General features: G+C 46.3%; 1 protein-coding gene across 17 annotated transcripts in view; it reads right to left on the bottom strand.

Moving 5' to 3' along the window:
- Positions 1 to 25,350, bottom strand: part of LOC143355136 (CUGBP Elav-like family member 1-A) — a 323,381-nt gene that overhangs the window by 6,087 nt on the left and 291,944 nt on the right. For 4 of the 17 annotated variants that reach the window (XM_076789681.1, XM_076789682.1, XM_076789679.1 and 1 more), the window contains exons 6-15: positions 14,881 to 15,086; positions 11,704 to 11,832; positions 10,880 to 11,153; positions 9,166 to 9,258; positions 8,200 to 8,241; positions 7,443 to 7,472; positions 5,212 to 5,334; positions 5,032 to 5,079; positions 3,880 to 4,110; positions 2,575 to 2,725 (exon numbers count right to left, since the gene is read on the bottom strand). In XM_076789681.1, coding sequence (XP_076645796.1) covers positions 2,598 to 2,725; positions 3,880 to 4,110; positions 5,032 to 5,079; positions 5,212 to 5,334; positions 7,443 to 7,472; positions 8,200 to 8,241; positions 9,166 to 9,258; positions 10,880 to 11,153; positions 11,704 to 11,832; positions 14,881 to 15,086 — 1,304 coding nt within the window. In that variant the 3' untranslated portion in view covers positions 2,575 to 2,597. The remainder of the gene's footprint in view (positions 1 to 2,574; positions 2,726 to 3,879; positions 4,111 to 5,031; positions 5,080 to 5,211; positions 5,335 to 7,442; positions 7,473 to 8,199; positions 8,242 to 9,165; positions 9,259 to 10,879; positions 11,154 to 11,703; positions 11,833 to 14,880; positions 15,087 to 25,350) is intronic. The other 13 variants (XM_076789683.1, XM_076789686.1, XM_076789684.1 and 10 more) reach the window with 13 other exon arrangements.

Raw genomic sequence — 25,350 nt, 5'->3', positions numbered from 1 at the left:
GCCAATACGTCGTCGTCGAACGCAAGCAACGCGACGACGACGCGTTCAACCATTGATCAGTTTTAAACGTTTGCTCAGTCTTTTCTCTATAGATCCTTAGGATTCTCGTAGCGACGTTACGCTTGTCTACAAGTTCAACGTTACGCAGGCACGCTGATCAACGGTCGAGCATCGATACGATTAGGTAATCGGGTTCGTCGCGTTGCTTCGTTCTCGCCGATACGATTCGTCGACGCGTTCCTTTCAAAGTTTTTCGAACGGTATTCGTTCATTGTAACGACGCGTCGACGAACCGGTGTGCACGACGATCGGCGATATCCCAGAGAAAAAAAAAACACGGCAATGTTAGTACTAACAACTAATAAAGCGTCATAGCGTAATTAACCATCAAACTTCGCGTGATATTACTGTCACAGTGGAATATGTTCCCGAGTTTTGTGCCCTGTACAACGAACGAGGAACCGACTGCGCGCGTTTGCGTAATCGAAAAATAGTGGTAGCGTAATCACACGACGGATTAGTGAGGTAGACCGTTGGCGACTCGATTGCTACCTGTACGGCAAGAGGGACCGCACGGTGTGTCCGACACGTCACTCTTCGGTTACGAAAATGCGTAATAAAGGACTGATATGTATAAATTAACGAGAAACGAGAACGACATGTGTGTAGATTAAACGAGAACATAGAAAGTAAATAGAGAAGCGTGGTATCTTCGTGGGGGGTGGGGGGTTGAGGGGGTTTTGGGTTTTCAGCTCGCGTGAAAAAAAAACTCAAAGCGAACTACAGTTTTCTCGGCGTATTTTTTTCCTTTTTGTGAATGTGTTTCTCTTTTTGTTTTTTCGTCTTTTCTTTTTTTTTTTGTTTAAATCTCCTGGAGGAGAGAAGCTTGTCGGCAACAACGGAGAATGTTAGTGAGAACTTTACGTACATAATTCCACTTTGTGCACAAAAGTTAGCACAGTAAGCTTGATTGGCAGCCGTTCGCAACGAAATGAAGTTTGATCGCGCCACTGGCGCGAGAAAAAGGTCGGAGAGGGACGGTGAGGGGGCCTAGAGAGAGAAAGAGAGAGAGATAGAGAGATAGAGAGAGATAGAAAGAGAGAGAAAGAGTGTGCAGGCTTGCGCATCTCCGAGAAAAAAATTGGAGGACGAGCACTGGCAAGCGAGCGTATATGCTTGTTATGATGCTGTCACATTATATGTATGTACAAAAGTATTGTCTCGGCCGAGGCCTCGTATGACGATGGATAATATATTGTATGCGGTTTGTCATTGCACTTGGAACACAGATTAAAAACTCCTTGTCCCGAGAATACTGTACACAAAAAAATACAGTGCAACGTAATGCAGTACGATACAATACAGAATGCCGGTAAGAACACGTGTCGTCGGAATCCCGCGACTCGATTAATCGTGACTCGTTCTCACCTAGGATCAAAGCGTTAACAGTCGGTTTAAAAAGTGTTTATTCGACGTCTGGGTGTTCATCGTAACATCGTTAACAATTGCCAGCGTATATCAGACTGCATGCAAACGAAATTTGTACCTCTGTTGCCGATTACATTAGCGCGTATTTGTTTCGTGTACAGAAAATCAGTGGGCAACGTTCGAGAGTCTCCTTAGATCATCTACATAGGTATCGATCGAACACGTGTTCGGCAGCATCTCCACTGGTGCGAAGATCGAACGACACTTTCCCGGATTAAATACACCAGTGAACAAAAAAAAAAAAACAAAACGAAAGGAACACCGAAATGCTTGCACCGACCGTTGCGTTCGAGGAGGAGCAGTTGAATCGTTCGATTGAGAACGGATACAAATAATAATACAAGTGGAAGGAGACACGAAGAATAATATGTATAGGTTGAACACTTTCTCGTGTATGTGTGTTTGCGTGTGAGTGTCGTGTGTGTAGGTACAAAAAATACCAGAAAAAATATATATATGGACGGACTAACGAATAGAAGAAATATATATGTATATATATATATGTGTATATAGTAGTGTAAACTCGCAAAAATCGAGATGTATATAATACATTCGGAAATACGTGTATATGTTTTTTGACGACAGGTTCAAGTCTTCAAGATTATCACAGCCTCGTTTCGAAGGATGATTGCACGGCTCTTTGGAGGTTGCGAGACGCGCAACACGAGTACCCGAGAGTTTGTCCGGTGTCTCGTTAAGAGGAGACACCCTCTCTCTAAAATCTCCGTAGTGTCGACGACGACGACGACAACAACAACAACAACAGCAACAACAACAACGACACCACCACCACACCACCATCGTCATCATCATAATCGAGAAATACTGTTTTGACTAGAGACGGTTTTTGGAAGGCGACCTAACAGGGAGGAAGCCATCCGAATATACGAGACGATTCGGAACGATCTGATATATGGTCCCTCCTACGGATCGAGGAGCACAAGCCCGATCTCAGTGATTTACGCGACTTTATCGATCGCCCCGAGAGCTCTTTGATTATGGGCACCAGGGTCGTTGGATCCGAGCCGTGGTATCCGAGGAGCCCTTGTCGGCTGGTTGGTTGATGGTTGGTTGGTTGGTATCTACCTACGAACGGTGGGCGACGCCGGCTAATAGGGTTTCGATGCGTCCTTGGACCGTTTCAGCTGGACCTTCAGCCGTTTCATGCCAACCTGGAAACCGTTCATCGCCTGAATCGCTGCTTGCGCACTCGCCGCGTTGTCGTACGACACGAACCCTGAAAACAATCCATTTCCTCCTCTAAATCTTCCTCCGTCACAACTCAATCGAAATAGTGTCACACGTAAACAGTGTCACATACAACATAAAACAAGTTTCACTATGCTACGACCTCTACTTCCCGAGATATCTCCAAAAATGCACCCTCAACCTTCGTCTTTGAAAACTGTTTCAATCTAGGGTGAGTGACCCCATTACTGTGGGGGTACCAACTACTTTGCCTATATACTGAAAAAGAGATATACAACATCTATATTAACTAATTTTAATGAATTTAATATCTCTTTCTTAACATTTCTTAACAGTCAAACCTGTTTTTGTGCGGTAGATATAGATTCAGAAACTTCATAAATAGCTATAACAAATAATTTTTTACAACATATTAAAGAAAATTTGTTATGCGGTGGAGAGGAACCGCGTAAAAAAAGTCCCACTTAGAAAATATGTCAAAGATTTACGAAATAGCGAGAAAGTGCGTTCCAAACAAAATAAATAATTAAATTGCACATGGAAGCAGTAAAAAAAAAATTTAATTTCTCATTTTAAACATGAAGAAGTTTTCAAAATGCACATAATTCAATACTACTCCTCGTAGTCCAAAACGTGCATCTTCTTGTGATGAACTGGTTCAAAATCGCTTTCGTCACTTGAACACATTAGAGTTGATTTAGTTTTTGTTACCACGAAGTCAGTGATAAGTTTTTGCGACGACGGTCGTTTCATCAGCTGCTTGTAAACGTCACGATAACCAGATATACACGATCGAAGTACTTTTTGGAATTTCAAACTCCTTTCGGAATTGTTATCAATTTTAAGAAAATGCTTTTCGAATTTGTTGCAAAGCTGGATCCCCATTACAAGGGTTCTATAATGCCGACACCTTTGGCATTCATATACCGCATAAAAAGAAATCGCACAAAAACAGGTTCGACTGTATAATTAATACACAGTAATTGGGTCCCTTACCCTACCACTCGTGTTTCATCAAAATCTTACAACTTGAACATGTTCTCTTGTTGGCTATCTAGGCTCAACATCATTCGCGCATCGTTTCACTCGAAACGGAACGATGCAACGATTCGCCGATCGATTAACGACCGGGACAAATTTTTAACAATTTTTTTGCGACAGACCTGGAGATAAGTGACTCACCGAAGCATTTGCTCAGTTGTGTTTGCTTGTCGATGAACACCTTGGCGGAGATCACGTTCCCAAAAGGCAGAAACGTTGTGACGAGGTCGGTGTCGCTGAACTCCTGCGGTAAGTGGTAGATAAAAAGGTTGCAACCCTCGGGACCCTCTATCTGCTTGTCGGTGGTGACGAATTTCGCTTTCTGAGCGGCTGCCGCAGCCGCGGCCGCTGCCGCGGTGAACGCTGGGAACCCTGAAAGAACCGCGCACACCGTCAATCGTCCGCGTACGCGTTCCGTTCTCGCAGAAAGAAGCTAACGCTTTTCTCTTATTCGTCGTTTCGCAGCCCACCAGATTCGCATCCGGACTTTGATCGCGATCAAACGATTTTATTACATTCATTTCTCTTCGTATTATTCAGTCCTCTTTTCCTTTTTTTTTTTCTTTCTTTTACAATTTTACGATCGCACCTTTGAACCGTTGCGAAAAACGATTTCATCGCGCTTTGCGGATCTCGTGAGTTGGTATCTGCGACTGTTAAACCAAGTGAGAATAAACTGAAAAGTATATTTCCTCTGTACGCGTCTCATGCGAAAAAATTAATGCAACAGTTTAACCCTTCTATCGTGTTCACATCGTTTCCAGTGCTCGTCCAGTGCAATACAGTGTTTTCTCTATATATGTCGTCTAGGCCTGGATAATAAACGCCGCGGAATTATCCCCACTACCTCGAGAGGCCTCGAGGAGTGTAAACATAACTCGGGTGTGTCACGATACACGTCGCTGGCAAAACTCGTGTTGTTGACATATATCGAGCATTCACTGTTATTGTTGTTTTAACGTATATCGAAATCGGAGGTGGAAAGTTTGTTTGAACACAGTAGGAGGGTCAAGGAGTATCAATGTCAGCGTCGAACAATTTAATGGTTCGAGACCAGGCGGTTTCTCGCGCGCATCGAAATCACCGAGCATCGAATTCGCGGCTGCATCTTGCGTCGAGTCGAAAAACATTGTCAACGCCAGTTTAGGTTTTCTAGCATTCGCTGGTCGGCTCTCGCGTGCAAGCAAGTAGAACAGAACCAAAGAATAATAATCCTGGCTTGAACGCCATGTATACTCGTGTCGTACCGATAATAGAGAACTGAAATTCAGGCATTCCACTCTTGTTACTCACTATGCAATTCTTTCTTTTCCATGGTCACCGACGTCTTTCCAATGAGAGCTTTAAGGCGCACAGTAGTCACTCGTTAGAACAACACATTTACGAACCATGTCCAAGTAGATAAGTCAACAGATTTAGCCATTTATGAGTCAAGTATTGCTAGGTGTAACTATAGTTCGACGCGTGGCTTACCCGCATATTGTTGCAAGCTGGAGTACGCGTTGCTCAACGAGTCTTGCAGCCCGTTCAACGGCGTCCCCGTCAAGGAGTTCAGCGCCAGGGACGTCACAGGACTCAGACTGCCACCAGTGGACCCTTCAAAACCGAAATCAATTCGGTCAATTATGCTCCGTCGACGTCTGGACGTCTCGCGACATACTCTATCCACGACTATCTACGACAGGCATGGGCGGAAATTGCCTTCGCTCCTGCGAGAGCATCAAAACCACGCCCACTTTCAGAAATTTACACAGAAAAAGGATCATTGTCATCTTCATTTTTAGAGGAGATTTCCTCTTAGGGGGGTATAGAAACTAGGAGAGAGAGCATAGATTGCCACTGGTCGGCCTCTGTTAGAGCCGAGAGCAACAAGGCCACGCCCACTCTGGGGAATTAATAAAGAGAAAATTGTGAGCTTCGAAGCTAGATGTTTAGGGGATATTTGCTTTTGGGGGGATATAGGAACTAGGAGAGAGCGTAGATTGTTCTGCGGGCCAGTGGTCGGCCTCTGTTAGAGCCGAGAGCAACAAGGCCACGCCCACTCAGAGGAATTAATAAAGAAAAAATTGTGAGCTTCGAAGCTAGATGTTTAGGGGATATTTGCTTTTGGGGGGATATAGGAACTAGGAGAGAGCGTAGATTGTTCTGCGGGCCAGTGGTCGGCCTCTGTTAGAGCCGAGAGCAACAAGGCCACGCCCACTCTGGGGAATTAATAAAGAGAAAATTGTGAGCTTCGAAGCTAGATGTTTAGGGGATATTTGCTTTTGGGGGGATATAGGAACTAGGAGAGAGCGTAGATTGTTCTGCGGGCCAGTGGTCGGCCTCTGTTAGAGCCGCGAGCAACAAGGCCACGCCCACTCAGAGGAATTAATAAAGAAAAAAATTGTGAGCTTCGAAGCTAGATGTTTTGGGGGATATTTGCTTTTGGGAGGATATAGGAACTAGGAGAGAGCGTAGATTGTTCTGCGGGCCACTGGTCGGGCTCTGTTAGAGCCGAAAGCAACAAGGCCGCGCCCACTCAGAGTAATTAATAAAGAAATAAATTATTGTCAGCTTCAAAGCTAGATATTTAGGGGATATTTGCTTTTAGTAGGGAATGGGGACTAGGAGAGAGCATAGATTACTCTGTGGGCCACTGGTCGGGTTCCGTTAGAGTCAAGAGCAACAAGGCCACGCCCACTCAGAGTAAATAATACAGACAAAAATTATTGTGATCTTCGAAGCTAGACATTTAGGGGATATTTGCTTCTAGGGGGATATAGGAATTAGGAGAGAGCGTAGGTCTCAACAAGGCCACGCCCACTTGTATATAGAGAAATCATTTTTGGACTTCGGAGTGAAGCTTTCAGAGAATATTGATTATTAGAGGATACTGAAATCAGGAGGAACTATCATTTTACTGTGTAGGGCACTGCTCTGACTCCATCGCAGTCGAGAGCAACGAAACCACGCCTACTCGGGGTCCTCCTCGATCATTGCTCTCGGGGCAATCCGGAGCGCTCCGGGAGCAAAGGGAACGGCCCATGCCTGATCGACGCTGTCCACAAGTTACTCCAAAAATAATTCCCAGCCGCTTGGCATGCCGCATGCTACGACACCGATAAACAAACAAGAAAAAAAAAGAGAAGGAGCTACGTGGAATAAACATAGCTCTATCTACGATATACCTGGAACGTACGTTAATGTTACAAGTAACTTTGTTATTGTCATGTAGAGAAAGCGTTTTGCGTAAGTACCGTATGAACACCGCGGTGATACACTACGATTCCGGATGTTGTTAGGTCAATAGTCGACTTGTTCGATCGACAATCGTTTCGAACAGAATTATTCCGGGTCTTTTTTTGAAGCGTATGCGCACGGAGCTCACCGGAAACGAACATTTCCAATTCCGATGGCGAAAGAAACATTTTCCGCAGCGCCAACATTTCGACATGAAACGGCGTGCACAAATTCAAGCCTAATTAATACAGAGCTGGACGGACGAGTGCTGGGTGAGCTTCGTTCCATCGATTAAACGGCCAACAGTAATTACAAATCAAATTAGTGATGAAATATGTACATGTACATGTGCGAGGGCGTACGTGGACCAGGAGCTAGATGGGATGATAGTGGAATTATGAAAGAGATACACGACTGAGAAATAGAAAAAGAGAGAGAGAGAGAAAAAAGAGAGAAAAGAGAGAATTTCTTTGATTTCTTCTCACCTGTGTTCCCGGTCTTTCCAAGAAGGACAGCTACGCACGAGAAAAAAAACGTGTATATTAAATCTCTGATGCGCGCATCACATGAGAGGATCAAAAGAAAAATCTTGATCGGAATCAATTTAAAGAGACAGCAGATAAGGAGAGAAAAAGAAAGAGAGAGAGAGAGAGAGTGAGAGAGAGGTATATGGTTAGATACAGATACTTTCGTGTATCACGTATAAATTGCAAATTGCAAACTTGGAAATGATCGTTGCTCCCTGCTGTGTCGTTTTCGTTTTGCAACTTTCGGACGAGGTTCAGAGTACCAAAAAAACGGTGCGCGCGGTGAAATTTAAGAGTCCTCGATACATCGAACGATCATCGATAACGTAGAAAGCATTTGGGGCACCGGGAGAGTCACAGCACGCGCAGCAGGCAACAAACTTTACTTACACAACCGTTTACAGCGGTGGGATAAAGATAATAAAGAACGATATCGGGACGTATGGTCGTCTTGAAGCGTACACGATTAGTATAAGATTAAATGTGGCTGATAACGAGGATGGCCGCACACGCATGAATGCGACAGCCCCGTATGTACCCGTATGTGTGCACTATACGTTCGGTGTACTGGTACGGTCGCGTCCATTCCGTGCGCGTGTTCCCGTCGCGTCGTCTTTAAGCGACTATCGAAACAGCGAACGAGATTAGAATCCGTCTAAACGATCGAAATTAATTTAGTAACTGTTAATACTATACCAGGCAATGCGACACGTACATAGCGACATACCTGCTGTCGAATTCGCCAGTCCGCTTAACGCTGAAACACAGAACACGTTCACGATATTAACAAGCGGAGTTAGTTACGTGTTTACATATTCAGCACGTAAACTTCGACGAGAAATTTACTTAGCCGTGACTCGCTACGATATAAGGTATTCGCAATTCGTGCAACGCCCGGCCAATTGTTGCGAGACAATTATTCCCGGTGGCATCCGCCAGGTCGAAGTCGATTCGACTCGAGCAAACATTCTTTCATGCTATACACCGTCAACCCTCCGCGGTGTGTTGTTAGTCACAACTTGCGTTCCAGCTAATCCTCGTTCCAATTACGAACAGAAATTGGCACAAACTTACCACGCAAACTTGTTCAAATTGTTAAAGAGAGAAATTTCTGTTCTCGGTTTTACTGCTATTAATGCGTACACGATTTTTCTTTCGACTGCACGGAGATCACTGAGAAGAATTGAAAAGATTTGATATGAGATCGGCTGGAACGAAATGTCCAATTATAGTCGATATGGAACCGCAAAGGGCTGAGGGATCGTCGACGATCAGGATTAACGATTGAAAAGCACAGCACACGTTTCGGTACAGCAAGTGGTCTTTGCGTGCGCACAAACATACACAGTATCACAACAGACAGTTCCGACACGCTAGTCCGCGGTTATTACATCGCGACAGGTGTAATTTGAATCACGTGGAAACGTTGTTAGGATCGGCATGCGTTCACCGAGTTTCCGTTCGAACGAGGCCGGCCTGGCATGCTGTTATTCAAGACTTAATGTCACGTTCAAGCGAACATCGCCGAAAGCACGCCGTTTTCATTTTGTTTACAGTCTAACAGGAGGATCGGAAGGAGGAGACGGAGAAACAGAGACAGGTAAAGAGAGCGAGACAGATGACAAACTATACGATCGTCACTATCTATAGATTCCGGTGCCGTGCAAGTTTCGCTACTCACTGTTTGGCGACACTTGAAGGTTGCTATTCCCACCGGTCATGGCTGCCAGGGTGACAAGATTCTGCATACTCATCGGAGCGACTCCTGCGTTCGCTGCAACGTTTTCAATCGAGACAACTCGTCAGAGGCGATTCGATCATTCGAGGACGTTCGATTGGAGATCGAAAACTGATCGTCGTCTCGAGCACGGAACTGTCTCAACCATTCCGAGACTCCGAGACGCCATTAAAAATTACCATTGTATAATTAACACTAGAACTACCGAACCAAAGTCAACATTGCTGGTTCCTAATTGTTCCTCTCACAAATACTAAAATTATAAAAATATTCTCATCAGAAATCTTTGAACGAACTTGCAGCACATGTTAGAATAAAATTATTAGTATTAGGTTGTATTTATTACTCGGTAGTTCTACTGTTAATATACTATTTTTACAGTACACTAAATTCTGTTTCACCATTTCAGGAGTCGAAATCACTTCGACTGCAAAGGGTTAACACGTTAAACATCAGCTCGGACCCGAGAGGCAAAAGAATGAAAAGAGCAGACAGGAGCATAAATTCTCCCATGTTTCTGACCAAATTATGCCATTTTTGTCAACGTGACGAGGTCGGCGGTGGTATACTACGCGGCAGGCGACCCAGAGAGATGGATAGTTGCATAAGATCTAGCGTGTCACCGGGTAACTACGGATTCCTCGGCAATCAGCAGTAAACACACGTTTTAATACGAACGGTAATGGCGGGCATCTCCATCGATTTATCATTGCGCCGTCCTGCGCTCCGTGCCCATTAAGCGCAGAATTTTATTATCGCGTAGACAACCGACGGACAAATGTACGGGATGGTTAAACATGGCCGCGAGCGAACGTTGCGAAACGGACCGGCGACACGATCCGCGGCAATAATTTAGTACTCGCGCGACGGACAAAAGTATTATATTAAGCGATATCGTCAGGATTCAACAATGGACTCGAAATATTCGGCGTCGGATGTCCGACATTCTCACGAAATCGCTTCTCCCGGCCCCTAGCTGCTGGACTCGCTTTTTAATAGATAATGATTTAAACAAATGTCTGAATGTCCGTCGCATCCGTGACGGAAATAAATGAGTAAAAACGACGTTATAATTAGCTCCTCGTCTTGCTCATGGCTGCCGTGAGTCATACCGTTGCTCTATCATTAGTACCTAGTTTGTCGTCTCTTTGTCTCGAGTTCTTTTGTTTAACAAACATATTGACAGGTCGAGACTTTAGGGGACCGTAGCCTCAAGGCACAGCTTGAAGAAGAAAAATACTTGCGGTGCTAGTAATGGCACGATTATGCTTCGGGTCTGGTTCAGCTATGCACCTTGATTGCGAAGTGTAAATTAGATCTTTGGCTAGTCTCCTCTATTATAGACAGCGGATTTTATGCATTCATGACAAGAGTGACTAGGCGTAATTTAAAACAGTAAAAATTTCACTCCCGGAAATGTTTTATTTTGCACAAAGATCCGCTGCCTAATAGCTCGACGATCAACGAACAATCTCCAACGAAATGAACGAAAATGCACGCGCAGTTAATCACGAAATTGAACGCACCGAGTTTGTAGTCCCCAACGTTTTTTCGCGCGATTGCTGAAATATGCATTTGCTGCAACGGCGCGTTCAATGTCGCGATTATCAGGCGAGGAGCAGTGGGAACATAAAAGAAAAAAAAAAAAGACACCAACCATACTCACCGGCGGTGTTGCTCAGCGACGCCAGGGTGGCCAATCCCTGAAGATTCGCGGGGCTGATCTCGGGCGGACTGGGCACCGCGGGTGCAGCAGCGTGTGCAGGGGTCGCCGCGCCGAGGCCGAGGTGTTGTTGCAACAATAATTGGTGTTGAACGTTCGACAGGGCGCTCGCGCCAGCACCTGCTGCAACCGGAGTCGCTGCGCTGGTCGTCGCCTGAAGTTGTTGCAACAGTTGCAACGAGGTGGGCGGCAGAGTAGGCGTATCGTTCTGCAAATAAAATGCGAACGGGACTCTGAGCGATCGCGCCGCCTTAATTGGAAAACAACACCGTTTTCTCTCCCCCCCCCCCCCCCATTCTAAACGCCCTTTAACCCGTTTCCCTGGAATCGATTTCGCAAAATTTTCGCGAACGTCGAGCTGAGGAATCGCGGATAAAGATCGATAATCTTGTTTCCGCGCGACTGAATCTTCTTACGAATTAAAGCGTATCGAATCGGCAAGAATTTCGTCGGCGAGAAATCGAGGGAAGATGAAAATTCGCACGAAAAAAGGAGTTTTCGCGTGCAAAAGGAACCGGGATCCGCTCCAAGACGTATCTCTCGTGCGAGTCGCTTTTCGTTCTTTTTTTTTTCTCTCTTCTTTTTTCTTCGCCCGTACACGCGGGGCGGAACCTCGACGGTACACGCGCGCAGAATTCGCGTGCAATTTTTACAGCGCCGAGGAAAACAAATTTATGAGAAAGTATTTCATTCGCGATGCAAATGGGCTCTTTGATATCGGGTAAAAAGGTCGGTTGTAAAATATTAAAGGTACAGACGGTCAGGTAATGCGGCGCCATGTTGACTCCGGTTATATTCCAAAGATTCGTCTGGAGTTGTTGCATCCTCTTCTGATCTTTTTCCTTCTGCGTGTCTGCAAATTTGACTACCAACGGCGACGAGCATCCCTGGAATAGGAGAATATTAAAGTGCAGGATATTTATGTGTTTCTAGAGCAGCGGGGGGGGGGGGGGGGGGGGGATCCTCGTAGGCATGCGAACGTTCGCGGAAAACAGAGGAAAAATTAACAGCATATTCCACCGCGAGCGATCCTTTTAGTCGACCGAACAAATTGTTCCCTTACAGGGGATATTTGCATGAAGATCCGGACGTCTAATAACGGTGCGACGAGTCTCGGCCAATTTCAGTTAAATCGTAAACGCAATTTGCCGCGAATCTTTATGCATTTTTAGTATGCTTTCGCGTCGCTTTTAATTCATTTCCGCCATACGGAATTTTCTAGTCGGCCAAGTAAATATTTTCCACGTTTCGATGTTTGTAGAATGTTCGCCGAGAATTTGCATGCGAATGCACAGTCAAGTAATTAACATCGTTGCAGATAAGAAAGCCTGACAAATTGCGTTATGGGGACAGCGGGGAACATCGCGTGGCATAGTTTGCCGAAGGTCGTATCGTCTTTTTTAAAACGTGGCCAGCAATAACTTGTGTTAGGCTATTTTGACGAAACTTCTTCGTAAATTATCGGCGGATTTATAGAGACAACAGAAAAATCCTGTATCGTAGTGACTGCAGTTGCAGATTTAGTGGATATATGATAATTACGCGATCGAGAACGCAGTTTTCTGGGATCGTGATTCTCGGGGGAAGGGAGCATGAAACGCGCGACGCTGTTTACGCGTGGAATCGGAAGCACGAAATCGTGCCAGTTAAGTGAGCCACGACGAGCAAGTTCGAGGAACCTGCGACAGGAAATATTCATGATATCAAAATGGAATTGCAGTCGTCGTGCCCGCATGCCTTGGCACGATTTGCTTTCACTGTTCGAAATAGTGCATCGCGCGCATAGGCGTACCATCGGCACGGTGGAACGGGGGAAACAATTCCGCGGAGTGTGTCGAATACACAGTCCTCCTCTATTCTCCACCCCCGTATTCCTGCGCGTCCACCCTCCTCCCCATTACAGTTACATTAAATTACCCGGCGCATCCGTTGAAACTTTTATTCGGAATTCTTCGAAAATCGAAACAGGAACACCGGCCCGGCAATTTCCTTCCGCCGCGAATTACTTCGACTTCCGATCCGCCGTGCCGTTCTTTGTCCACGGAGCCGGTTTCCCGAAATATCCCGAACCATAAATCGCGTAATTTTCCGACGTGCAAAATCGTTCCTCCAAGCCTATTCAAACTTGTTCGCGTCACATATATTTTTAACGACGCTAACTGCACCGTCACGTTCAAGTTCGCACAGCGATACCGAAAACGAATTTCATTAACACACGTTCTTACACTTTATTTCGTGGCGAAGGTTTCGAGCAGAATCTACTAGATATATTATTACCTTCCAAATAAAATTATCTATCTACTAAATATATTAAAATTTCCAAATAAAAATCCAACTAAAATAAATCGTGGTGCGAGGGGTTAAAAATATCTGAACGCACTTTGCAGATCGACAGGACGTTTCCGAAATGAGAATTTCATTAACACACGTTCTTAGACTTTATTTCGTGACGAAGGTTTCGAGCAGAATCTACTAAATATATTATTACCTTCCAAATAAAATTATCTATCTACCAAATATATTAAAATTTCCAAATAAAAATCCAAGTAAAATAAATCGTGGTGCGAGGGGTTAAAAATATCTGAACGCACTTTGCAGATCGACAGGACGTTTCCGAAATGAGAATTTCATTAACACACGTTCTTAGACTTTATTTCGTGACGAAGGTTTCGAGCAGAATCTACTAAATATATTATTACCTTCCAAATAAAATTATCTATCTACCAAATATATTAAAATTTCCAAATAAAAATCCAAGTAAAATAAATCGTGGTGAGAGGGGTTAAAAATATCTGAACGCACTTTGCAGATCGACAGGACGTTTCCGAAATGAGAATTTCATTAACACACGTTCTTAGACTTTATTTCGTGGCGAAGGTTTCGAGCAGAATCTACTAAATATATTATTACCTTCCAAATAAAATTATCTATCTACCAAATATATTAAAATTTCAAAATAAAAATCCAAGTAAAATAAATCGTGGTGAGAGGGGTTAAAAATATCTGAACGCACTTTGCAGATCGACAGGACGTTTCCGAAATGAGAATTTCATTAACACACGTTCTTAGACTTTATTTCGTGGCGAAGATTGCGAGCAGAATCTACTAAATATATCATTAATTTCCAAATAAAATTCTACTGTGTCGATGTCGACACAAACGCGAACTTCTTGCTCCTTCGGATCACCGTAAAATAAATCGTTGTGCGAAGGGTTAAACTAAAAAATATCTGAACGCACCTGCAGATCGAGGGGACGTTTCCGGAAGGAGAATTCCACGTGAAAATAATCGTCGGAGCAAACTGCTGTGCGTACACGTGGAGCGCGATAAGAAACGAGGGACGTGCGGGACTACCTATTCGCAGTTGGCGAAGTAAAATTGCAGCGTGCAAAACCGCAGGTCGCTTCTTTACCGATCGGTGCAGCGTGCAAGGGGCACGAGGAGGAGGGGGAGGAGGATATGTCGCGAACGGATAAGAAAATAGGTGAAAAATGTCGGCGCGTTTCGAATGATCGTCTTGTCGGCCGGTTCAACAGCTTTTCTTTGCTCGGTTTCGGTTAGCCGGAGTTAAATTGGTATATCATCGGGCAGAGGTGAGTGTATAGGAGCCGGGGTTGTGGATGCACTGGTGGTTTCCTCGAGTGATAGTGGCATCGAGCCAATGTCCGACGACCTCATTGAACCGCTATGAAAAGAAACCGAGCCGTTGCACTCTTAACGAATCCTTCCTCTCCTCTTTCTCTGAGCCCCGGCCGTTGTCTCCTATGCTGGCCAGCCGCCCCGGCTGGCGGCGTTCCTTTCTATCCTGTCTAATTTAATTCATTTCGTCGGAATCGTCGCGGATGCCGACCTATCGATCCCCTCGGAATCGGCCGCGACAATAGATCAAACGCGCATCTCTACGCGGATTTCGCCCGGCCACGGTGTATACGAACCTCCATTGTTTGCGAATGGTGAAGAGCCTTAATGGCGTTGATGGCGTACTGTTTACTAGCGAAGGTAACGAAGGCACAGGCTTTACTCTTCCCGGTGCTATCCCTCAGCACCGAACACTCTTCGATAGTCCCGTAGACGCTGAACATGTTCCGGACGTCGTTCTCCGTGAACTTCTTCGACAGCATCCCGACGAACAGCTTGCGTTCTGCAACAGAAACACCGCGACCACTTATTATCACGGAATGTCGACGGAAGAAAGTCCGCGGTCCCGCATATGGGTCATTAATCGAGGACAAACCACAAGTAAAATTAGCCCGAAAGTCTGTCCGAGGCTAGTGGAGAACGCGCGGCGCAGCCCGCACGGAGGAAAACTGCTGACACCCTGAAGAATCCCGCAGAGTCAAAGTAACTCGGTTAGCGACGTTAAGTGCCACGCCGTAAAAGTCACAACTTATTTAATAACACAAGAACAGAACAAAGTTCCATCGTAACGCTTATCTTTGTGACGTTCTCGTACCTTGTGGGTTCGTGTGAAATTTGGTTTTTCCAAAAAATGGATTTTCTAACCCCGAGGCACTGAAAGTGTTAACGAGACAGAAATGAGCGCGTTACGAGAAAAAAATTGGCGACGAAGGGTTTAGTCGGAAAGTCGAAATGAGACGACGGGGCGTAAAGGGGTAAAACACGTGGGCGTTCGAGGTCCGGTTGAATTCCGTAATGAATTCGCCGGTTGATATAACAAATGTCGGTAGTGCTCGAGGAACGCGGGCCCACTTGTCACGTCACTGTCTTCGCGTTTAATAAGCGTCCGCCGCGTATAATGCGCCTGGTCAGCTATGGACCATTTGAAGATGACTCGCTTTGGGTAGCGAGAAGAGGCGAAGGTGGCCTCCACCCGGTCAATATTTGTTTAGGACCAAGAGAAAAGCTTCGTCCGGAGAAAAGCCGCTTATGTAAATTCAGCCTCGCATAGGATCTCCTATAGGGACGCAAAGTAGCCGGCTGCATCTCTGAATATCTCTATCCGCGCCACACTTTTAACCCTCTGGCTCGCTCGCTTGCTCGCTCTGTCGTCTCCTCCACGGAACCGGAGAATCACCCTTTCGATCTACACTTCGCACACGTTCGCGCGCGCCAACATTTTCCATCGGACGATCGATGCGCCGCGTTAATACCTTTCGGCTCGTTTTTTTACCGGGAAAACACCTTTCGCACCGTCCGCGGAGAAAGTCACCACGCACGAGCGACGAGAACCGCGGAATCGGTCGACGACCTTCCCTTGTCTGCCGGCCGACCCCGTTCAATTGATACAATTCGAACGGATAGGAAGCGCGGCCTCTTTGCATACATCTTCTACCACCATACCGATACGCTGCTGTACGCTCGACCTGTCGGCGCGGAAAAATTAACGCGCCGGCCACCGGCAACGTCGCTTCCTGAAAATACCACTAGTAGAACTCCTTCATCGATTTCCGAACCCCGTGAGATCCAAAACGTTCTCTCGGTTTCATTTTAGGACTTGCCCGCAACGTCGTGTCAACCTATTATGCTCCCACATTTAGCTGCGATTGTCCTTACATGCTGTGTAATTGTGGCATTATTGATGAACGTATTGTGAACCAGTAGAATGTGCCTGCATTGCCCCCACGCACTCGACGTAGGACTGGAAAGGGTTAGTCGATCTTTCAGCAGCAATAGACATTAGTATACGGTGAATATTACGCATTTATATACAAAAATGCTATAGAAGCTATCGAAGCTATTTGAACTCGAAAAGGAAGCAGTTTCTTCGGACCTAGAATATTTCCCTTCTATACTCGTGCAATGCTGAAGTGTTTAGTGATTTATTAAATGCAAACAAATTTAATAATGTAAAAAATATTCTGAATGATACAGCAATTAATGGCGCCTTACAGTCGCGATTCGAGTGCTAAGGGTTAATAGAGCAAAGACTTAAAGAAGAAAATAACTTCCTATTTCGCTCTAGTTTGCTACAATTCAGTTGGAAATTTTTATTTTGCATAAAGATCCGCAATCTGGACATTTGATAGAATGACCCTAGGGTAAGGATGCTTTTATTAAAATTTAATGTGTACATTTTAACAGTAAGCGTTCTTTTGCATTGGAAAGTGAAGTAACTAGCGTTTAATTCCTGCACAATTGTTCCTTTGCCGACAATGGAGTATCACGAAGGAGTACACGGTGTGCATTAATTTTTAAAATGCTCTAGCAGCAGTATTACGACGGCGGGAGGAAAGTATTGGTGAATGATTAACAGTGTCGCCGCCTGCAGGTACGAATGAGTTAGAATCTAGTTACTTTTAGTGCTGGTATTAATTCCGTAGCCAGGGTTCGAGGATGGCGTTTCTCAACAATTGGCAAATCGCATGTGCGGGTCCGATCATGGATGGTAAATTGAACGGACGATGATTGGCTACGTGTGATCGTAGTCAAAGGACGCGAAAAAAAAGGCGAGAGGGAACAAGAGAAAATAAAAGGTAGAACACCGAGGGAAGAAACCGAGGGAAAGGTAGACGGGAAAGGGGGATGAGAAGTAGAACGGTTGTAGGGGCGGTAGAGACCGTGGAAACCCCGCACGTATCCGTCGATTGCGCCGCAAACTCGTCCCCTGTTAACGATTTAATTACTTTCGTAACCTAACCGGATACTCGGTTTCTCCGCTCGAATCAGATTTTCCACGAAGCACCATGGAGATTGAATGAAAGCCCCGGGACCCGCTCCGGCCCGTACAATTATTTTCGATGGAAAAATTTCCAAGCCCTCTGGCATCGCCGCGGCGATACTCTGTCCTCCAGCTCGCACACCTATTTCCTCTTCACCGCGAGCATCTGTGCTCTCTTTCCCCGTTCCCGAAGAGCTGTAGCTATCCCTTTGTCCACCGCGGTATCGGGACCGCAGCAAAACTGCGGGCTTCGTGGAATGTTTATTAAATACCGAAGACGCTCGACCGGGGATCTTCCTTTCGGCGGGGACCGAAATTGTCCGACCGTGGACTCCTCCGGTCTGGTTTAGGTATAGCCACGTCTGCGAACGGATAGGCGAACGCAAAGAATGCGTCGAGCATCTACAAATCGATCCGGCATCTCGAACATAGTCGCCCGCACGAAACGAAGCCTCGGAAACCGAAACGAGCACGAAAACATACTCCGGGCCACGCTCCCGGAAAATGTCCATGCATATTGCCTCCCACATTTAATTTTATTAGCCGGCTTAAATATGCGGATCGGATCCAGCATCGGATCGACCTCTCCACCTGAAATAGCTGAAAAGTTCAAGCCGCAATTTTCGGCTTGATAAGCCTTCTGAAAATCACTTCACCCCTTGCCATACTTTGACGAGTCTGGCTCGTCATGAGAATTTCGGACCAAACGTAAACATTAACGAATCTGACTCGTATTCAAAAGTTCGAACCAAACATGCATTGGCGCTTGGGCCCGAATTTTTCCGAGCTAAAAGTTATGGCAAGGGGTTAACTACATTTGCGGATGTAAAGCTGACGAATATAGGCTCTAAGCACTCGATACTAAAAATATCTGGTCTGGAGTGACCTTCATGATAGGTCATTGAGACGCTCCATCAAAATGTAAACAAAAGCATTGCTGTTCCTAAGATCTCGGGAAATGTCACCTTGAGATAACCCTCATCCACACAGTGTTATGTCTGCCTCCAAGTACGATAGCTTTTTCCCCAAACATTCTTTTGCGTCTGTATGAATAATGAAGTTATTAAAGGTGGCAGTGTTAAATACCTCGTTTAATGAGATGACCGGCACGTGTCGGATACGATCGACTAATCGCGGCCTGAAACGACGTCGTGGATCACCGTTGAAGGCAGCGAACGAGGCGTAGTCGGATTCCGAGGAATTGAAAATTCGCAACATTCTAATTAATGTAGCCGGCGCATCGTTACCCGACGGCAATTATTTCTTTGCGCATATTTGCCCGGTCGGACGGAGCCGCTTGACGGTGGAAGGAAGAATCGGGGCGAGCATGCACGTAGGTATACCTGTGCGAGATGAGCTGTTGTACAGGTGTATAGGTGCCGGTTGTGCACGTGTACGGGCGGGCATACATAATCGCTCAGCTGGCGCAAACCGAGTGTACGGATATATTACACGTAAGCCGAGAGGCACTCTACTTAGCAACGGCGGTAGTTCAGAGCGGAGCGGAGCGCGGAGCGGAGCGGCACGGGGCTGAAATTCAGTTAGTTTGAACGTGGCCGGGCCGGGAATTGAATTAACAAAGTTAATTCTCATTCTGGCAAAGGACCGCGAGGTCCAGGAAGCGAGACGGTAAGAGACCAAGAATATTCCCGCCAGACCGCCTCCTGGCTTGGCGAATACGAAACAAGGAGTAACGCAAATCTAATCTTTCGTAACGTTCGTCGGAAAGCCACGGTTCAGGCCGCGGTTCAGCGCCGGGTACGCTTTAATCGTCCCCTTGATCGTCGCTAACCCTCGACGTCTCAAGAACCAGCCACCCTATTTGTCCTATCTCGCGCCATTCTTCTCTTTCCCCGTGGAAATGCTAAATTCCCTGCCCTCGCCCCGGAGAAAGAACGTCTGCCCCTGTTATTTGTAATGTTAGCAACATTTTCTATCGGAACCGTGACGCATCGAGGAACGTTTCTGTTCGAGCTATAAGCGGTTTCTTCCGGCGGTGTTTGCGCAGGGTGAAAAATCCGCGCGGCAAGGTCGTCGGTGATTTCCCGAAACTGTTTTCGCAGAGCCGGCGATTAACGGACGCCGGTTGATTTAATTAGGGCAACAAATAGCGGAGCCGCGCGTAGAACGCGGCATCGATTTACAAACATTTGTCCGGTTTATTTGTGCTCGGACGCCGAGCTACGCGGGACCGGCTCGATCGAAAAACATGAAAACATCAGAGACGCGACGAGGCGTTCGGTTTACAAACAGCCCGCCGACGCAGACGCCGACTGATGCTGCCGGTTGCATCGCGAATTAATTGGGAAATTATTAAGAGGGCCACTGCGCCCTCAAGACCAGGACACTCGGAGAGGACCAAAGTAATCCTGCAGCGGATTCCCGGCGATTAGGCGAGGTGCAAATGGTCTCCGAGGTGGTATCCTCTACTTTCGTGCGAAAAATGTGTTTCGTTTGAGAATTAGCGCTTGAAAGAGCTGAACAATTTTGCCCGACGGTGGAGCAAAGTTGAAAAATTTGCAGAAGAGCTCCGAGCGTTTAACGTATGGTTTCCAAAAGGCCATTAAATCGTCGAAAAATCAGGCGGGATTGTAGAACTTCGGTTTAAATACAACATTTGCCGACTAAAGCCGATAAACGTTCTATTATTCACGGGCGGGGGTGTGTGTGTTTGGCCGGAGGGTTTAAATTGAATTAATAGAGACAGAGAGAGAGAGCGTTCAGCGGTAAAATTTTCGGTAAAGACCGCGGGGCCCATTTATCATGTATAAGAAGAGACCGGACCTTCACCTCAGGATACCGGGGGATCTCGTTTTCATGAGGCGGTAAATCGTTGAATATCTGTTACACGAGCTTAAACGAGCTTACGCGTTTCCGTAGAAGCGCACCGGCCGAGTAGAGTTATGCTCGTAAACTCTCTCGCCTCTCTCATAATTTATTCTTTCGCGGCGCTCGGCTCCGCCTCGGTTCAGCCACCGAGCAGGAACACAGGAACACACCGGGAACACAGGTCACCGGCGAAACAAGCCCATGTCGAGAGGAACACCTGCCAAGCGCGAGGGTGAAAACCGGGCACCATTAACGCGACCGATTGTGTAAGAATCTTGCCACTGTATTTTTAGGCTCGCCCGCGATTTACGAGCACCGGTAATCTTTCGCGCGCATAGTCACTCGCGATTCCGTCTCGCTCTCTTTCTTCGGCCCCCTCGCTATACTACTCGCCATGCCCCCGTTCAGTGTCGCTCGAATCCTCGCAGCATAGGCCAGACCCTATACCGCAATTTTACAACCCTTTGCCTCTCCTAAATTTCCTCCAACTTTACGATTTTTTCCCATGAAAAGTAAGAATGCTTTCGATGTTCGATTTAGCGCACGCGATTGCGCAGTGCATCCCTATAGTTCTCAATTTTTTTCATGTAAAAATTGTAGAAATTGTCGGAGATATACTCTTCAGAGATCGTGCGAAATTGATACGTAGGCGAGATAATTATTGGACGATTCGAATCTCCTTTGGCCGAATACCAACTCCCGATGGCAGACATATTTATTACTTGTCAGAGTACACGGTGTCAATTATTTATCGCGGTCAAATGAAACAATTTCTGGCAAATTGTTGAGTCGTAGCGATGTTTCAATTAGTTTGCTTTTATACCGACGAGAGACCGAGACAGTTTTCTGTTCGATCCGCGCGGGCCAAGGATCGCGGCCGGAACATGATGATGCATCGCGAGTATATATTATACTAATATAATGGTGCGTTCCCGAAACGACAGCGCGATTTTTCTTCGGCGAAGTTTCATTTTTAAGGGAAGCCAGCTTTCGCGGAACATTTATCGTGCGCCCGCGGGCCAACGATTCGTGTCGCAGCAAAAAGAGCAGAGCGTCTATTTGCCATAATGTAATATGTATCGCGAGATAGTGGATAAAGTTAACCGGTTCGGCATTGCTCGGGCGATATTAGCGGAGCACGCGCGAGCACAAAGACCCGCGAAACTTCATGAAATTCATTAAATCTATATTATACGGTGTACTAAACTTTCCACGTTAAATCCCTCGCGAGCGCGCGCGATTGAATTTCAAATTTGTTCTCTCTGCAATATCGATACTAGCCGGCTCACGGACAAATATAATTTCGAAATGCTCGCGCCGGCAATTAGCTCCGTTTACGCCGGGCCGGTGTTTCTCCTTCGGTTGAAAAAAATCGCGAAGATTTTTGTTTCGAGTGCATGCGCACCGAGGGACCGCGATGCATCGGTGGAAACGCAACGGTCACGAGGCGTGGAGGTTTGTTTCCAGAAAGATTGCGAGACCGTTGTTGAACGGGGACTCGGGAGAGCAAGGTAGGCAAGCAACGCGTTTGGGCACAGGTATGCGGCTCTCGTCATTAGTATGTCGCCGGCAGAACGCGCAGGATGTGACGTCAAGGAGAGGCAGCGATTTATAGAGAGCCACGAATTCCGATTAGTGAAACGTTTCAGCTGCACGACAAGCGTGACTGTAAATTTTCGTTTCATAAAGCCGAACGTGAGCGGAATTCTTCGAGGCCGATGTACTTCGCCCCGGCAGTTTCCCTTTTTACAAATTCAACGCCCGGGGAATTGTATTTCCTCCCGCGTGATACTCGAAACGACCTGAAAATGTGTGTCGCGCCGCGAAACATAAATACGCGAGACCGTCTTTTCCTCGAGCACGACGGAAAACCATTCGAAAACATCGAATTCACCCGCCCGAACGATTTTACAAGACCGCCGCCCTTCCTTCGTGCCCTTGCCGCGATCAAACTGTTTCCACGAGAGATCGGTATACTTTACATTTCACTCGAAAGTCTGTCCTCTCGGTCTAAACAAAGCTGAACATTATCCAGAACTTTAAATTGTGGTGGACGGATAAAATAGGGTCGGGACAATGCAAATATTTGGGTAAAGTATTCGGGACTCCGCAAGGTAGACCAATGAATAATCTAACGAGGAATACTGCGTCTTCGTTCTACAGAATAAAATAGAAGTTAACGGTTTACACTGGACTGTTCATTCTAAGAGGACATCGTAAATCTTGCGAGCAACTCGAATTTTCCCTTCCAGAGGACAAATCCCATTTAAATAGACTAATTATTAGTATTAATTACAAGATACAGAAACTACGGTACGTTGAAATTCTTATACTGCTTCGCATTAGATCTACTCAATTTTGTCGTAAACGCATAAAATCCTGTAGAGTCCAGTAATTATTTCTGCGACTAAATTTTCAAGGGAAAACAGTTTCAGCTTTCCTCTGGGTTTAATGACAAACAGGAGACTTTGAAGTGAGAAATTCACCTTTTCAGCACACATCTTTTTGCAGGAAGTCGCAGGAGTGTTCTCGGCGATAGTGCAGCGTCCCTTTAATTTTGCGGAGCCAGAGTAAATAGTCGTGGAAAGGGTTCAGCGTTTCTTTCGATTTTTCGATCCCCGGCAGTTTTCCCGTCGGAGAAGCGGCGATACGATACCCATTCCGCGAGGCGCGGAGTGTTTCGCGAAATCTGTTTCAGAGGCGGCACAGGTGAAGAGCGTATTTCGCGAATTCCCTCTCGGCGGCCCGTATATTTCGCGAAAGCCCTCGTCGTCACCTCGGCTCTCGAATATCTTTCCCGCGAGTCGCGACAACGATTGCATTCGCGGCCGCGGCGACGAGACCCGGTACGAATGGGGCTATAAATTTCGGATCGCGAAACGCGCCGCGCCGCGACGCTCTGCGGCGCCCTGCGACGCCCCTCCGCGTTCCTACAAGCATCGGCTGAGCGTTTGCGAACCGCCACACGAAATTTGCGTCTCATTTCGCCGCGACACAAGGTAAGGGAAGCGGAAGGGCCGAGGGAGGGGAACGCTGTTTCGATTGGGGACTTTGTACCTCCGCCGCGGAAACACGAACGCCCATAAGCGGCGCACGTTAATTGGATATTTGTATGAGATCCGGTACTTTGCCTCCTATCCGGTTGACATTGCCAACCTACGTTTCCTTTGTCGCTACTCCCTTCTCCTCTACGTCTCTCTCTCGCTCTCTCTCTCTCTCTGACTTCGCTGCCGTGTCCCTTTCACCCGTTTCGCCTTTTATAGCTTTCTTTCGAGCCGCTGTCGCTGCTCGATCGCCATCCACAACGATCCTTCAAACGGTCGTCACACTACACCAAACAATCGGTCGACAGACAATCATCTACGAACAGGTACTTCCCACTGACTTCGACAACCTCGGCACATTTCTGACAACGCAATTCATCGATGAACGTCGTGTCCACGTTCTTTTATCAAGAGAAACACGAGGATCTCACCAACAAGATTTAACACTAGAACTGCCGGACCAGTCAAAACGACTGGTTCCTAACTTTTTCTTTTACAATTACTGAAATTGTAAAAATGTTTTCATCGGAAATTTTTTAATGAACCTCTTCATTGAAGCACACATTACAGTAAAGGTTGTATGAAGTCTGAATGGGCACAGTCTTGTCACTGTTACAAAGCAATACACGTCAGTCGCATTTATTGCTCGGTAGTTCTAGCGTTAAGCTATCAAAAATGCGGGTCTCTATGCACAATTAAATTTTTGTGCAGCAATTACAAGATACTGAGCATCGATTTCTCTCATTAGTAACTTCATCGACATCCTTGAATTCTTTGAATCTGTTAAATAAAATCCACGATCCAGTCGTAGAACAAGTTTTATACACGAATAAATAGTACCTGTAAGGAAGCGCGAATGGACTTGTTAAGGTCAATTTACACTATACTAATATTTTGTCGGTACGTGACTGTCCGTGCAGTATAGCGTGAACCGACGTTTACTCAACCATTTTGCGAACGATCGACACTGATTCTAAATGAATAAAGATCGCTTTGCGGGCCAGGAGATTCATTAACGTTCGGAGCAAAGAAGCCACGCCCACCGGGAGCTGAACGTCTTGAAGGCCTTTGGATTTTTCGAGAATATTGACGGCGTTTCAGAGATTGTTCTACGGGACATCGTTGTTGCGTCACGTGGTCATTCTCGTGGAGTCGGTTTCTCCACGGCGTGGCGAGGAACGCGAGACGAGCCTAGGAGGATCGAGGGACCATAAGGAGAGACAGGCATTTCTTTGCTCGGCTCGAACTGTGCTTGGACAAGCGCAGGTGTGTCGCGTCAACTCGCAGAACGCGAAGGCATCTCTTGGTCACCGAGCTATAGGTGTCCAGCTATTTTCCCGCCTCTTACTATTAGTATTCGAAAGTGTTCCTGTTCCCGCTTCGATGCTCCCTTTCGTCATATTTCACGTCTGACAGTGAGCTACCGGCACGGCGGTCGCGGCAGTCATTCGTCTCGACGGTCTCTGGAGCCTTCGGGCTGACTTCGTTTCCTCTTTGCTTTTATTTTTGCTTCTGGGAAGCGATCCGGTCCGCGCGCGTAATTCCGAAACGCGAAAAATTCGGCCGAACCGCGAAACAGATTCCGCGTCCCTGGGGATGCTCGAGAAACCGATGGCAGAAGAATTGGCATTATCGAGGCTTCTGCGAAACGACGTGCGTGTACCGGTCACCCGAATTTATTGTACTCGGCGAAAATGTTTCTATCGTAAAGTTTCAGTTGGCAGTGGGACCGCGCGAAAAACACACGGAATTCGCTAACAAACGCGTTCGCATGCAAATGTCAGCTATTATTATTCGAGGTGTCTTACTCATCGAACCGTCCCTCGCGTCTCCAAACGTGTTTAAACAAACACAGAGTTTCACTTTATATTTCGGATACCTCCGCGGTAAATTTACGCATTCCTTGTTAACGC

This window comes from Halictus rubicundus, chromosome 6, assembly GCF_050948215.1.
Source record: "Halictus rubicundus isolate RS-2024b chromosome 6, iyHalRubi1_principal, whole genome shotgun sequence".
NCBI lineage: Eukaryota > Metazoa > Arthropoda > Insecta > Hymenoptera > Halictidae > Halictus > Halictus rubicundus.
Note: the sequence above shows the minus strand (reverse complement) of the source record. Positions and strands in the feature narration are given on the sequence as shown.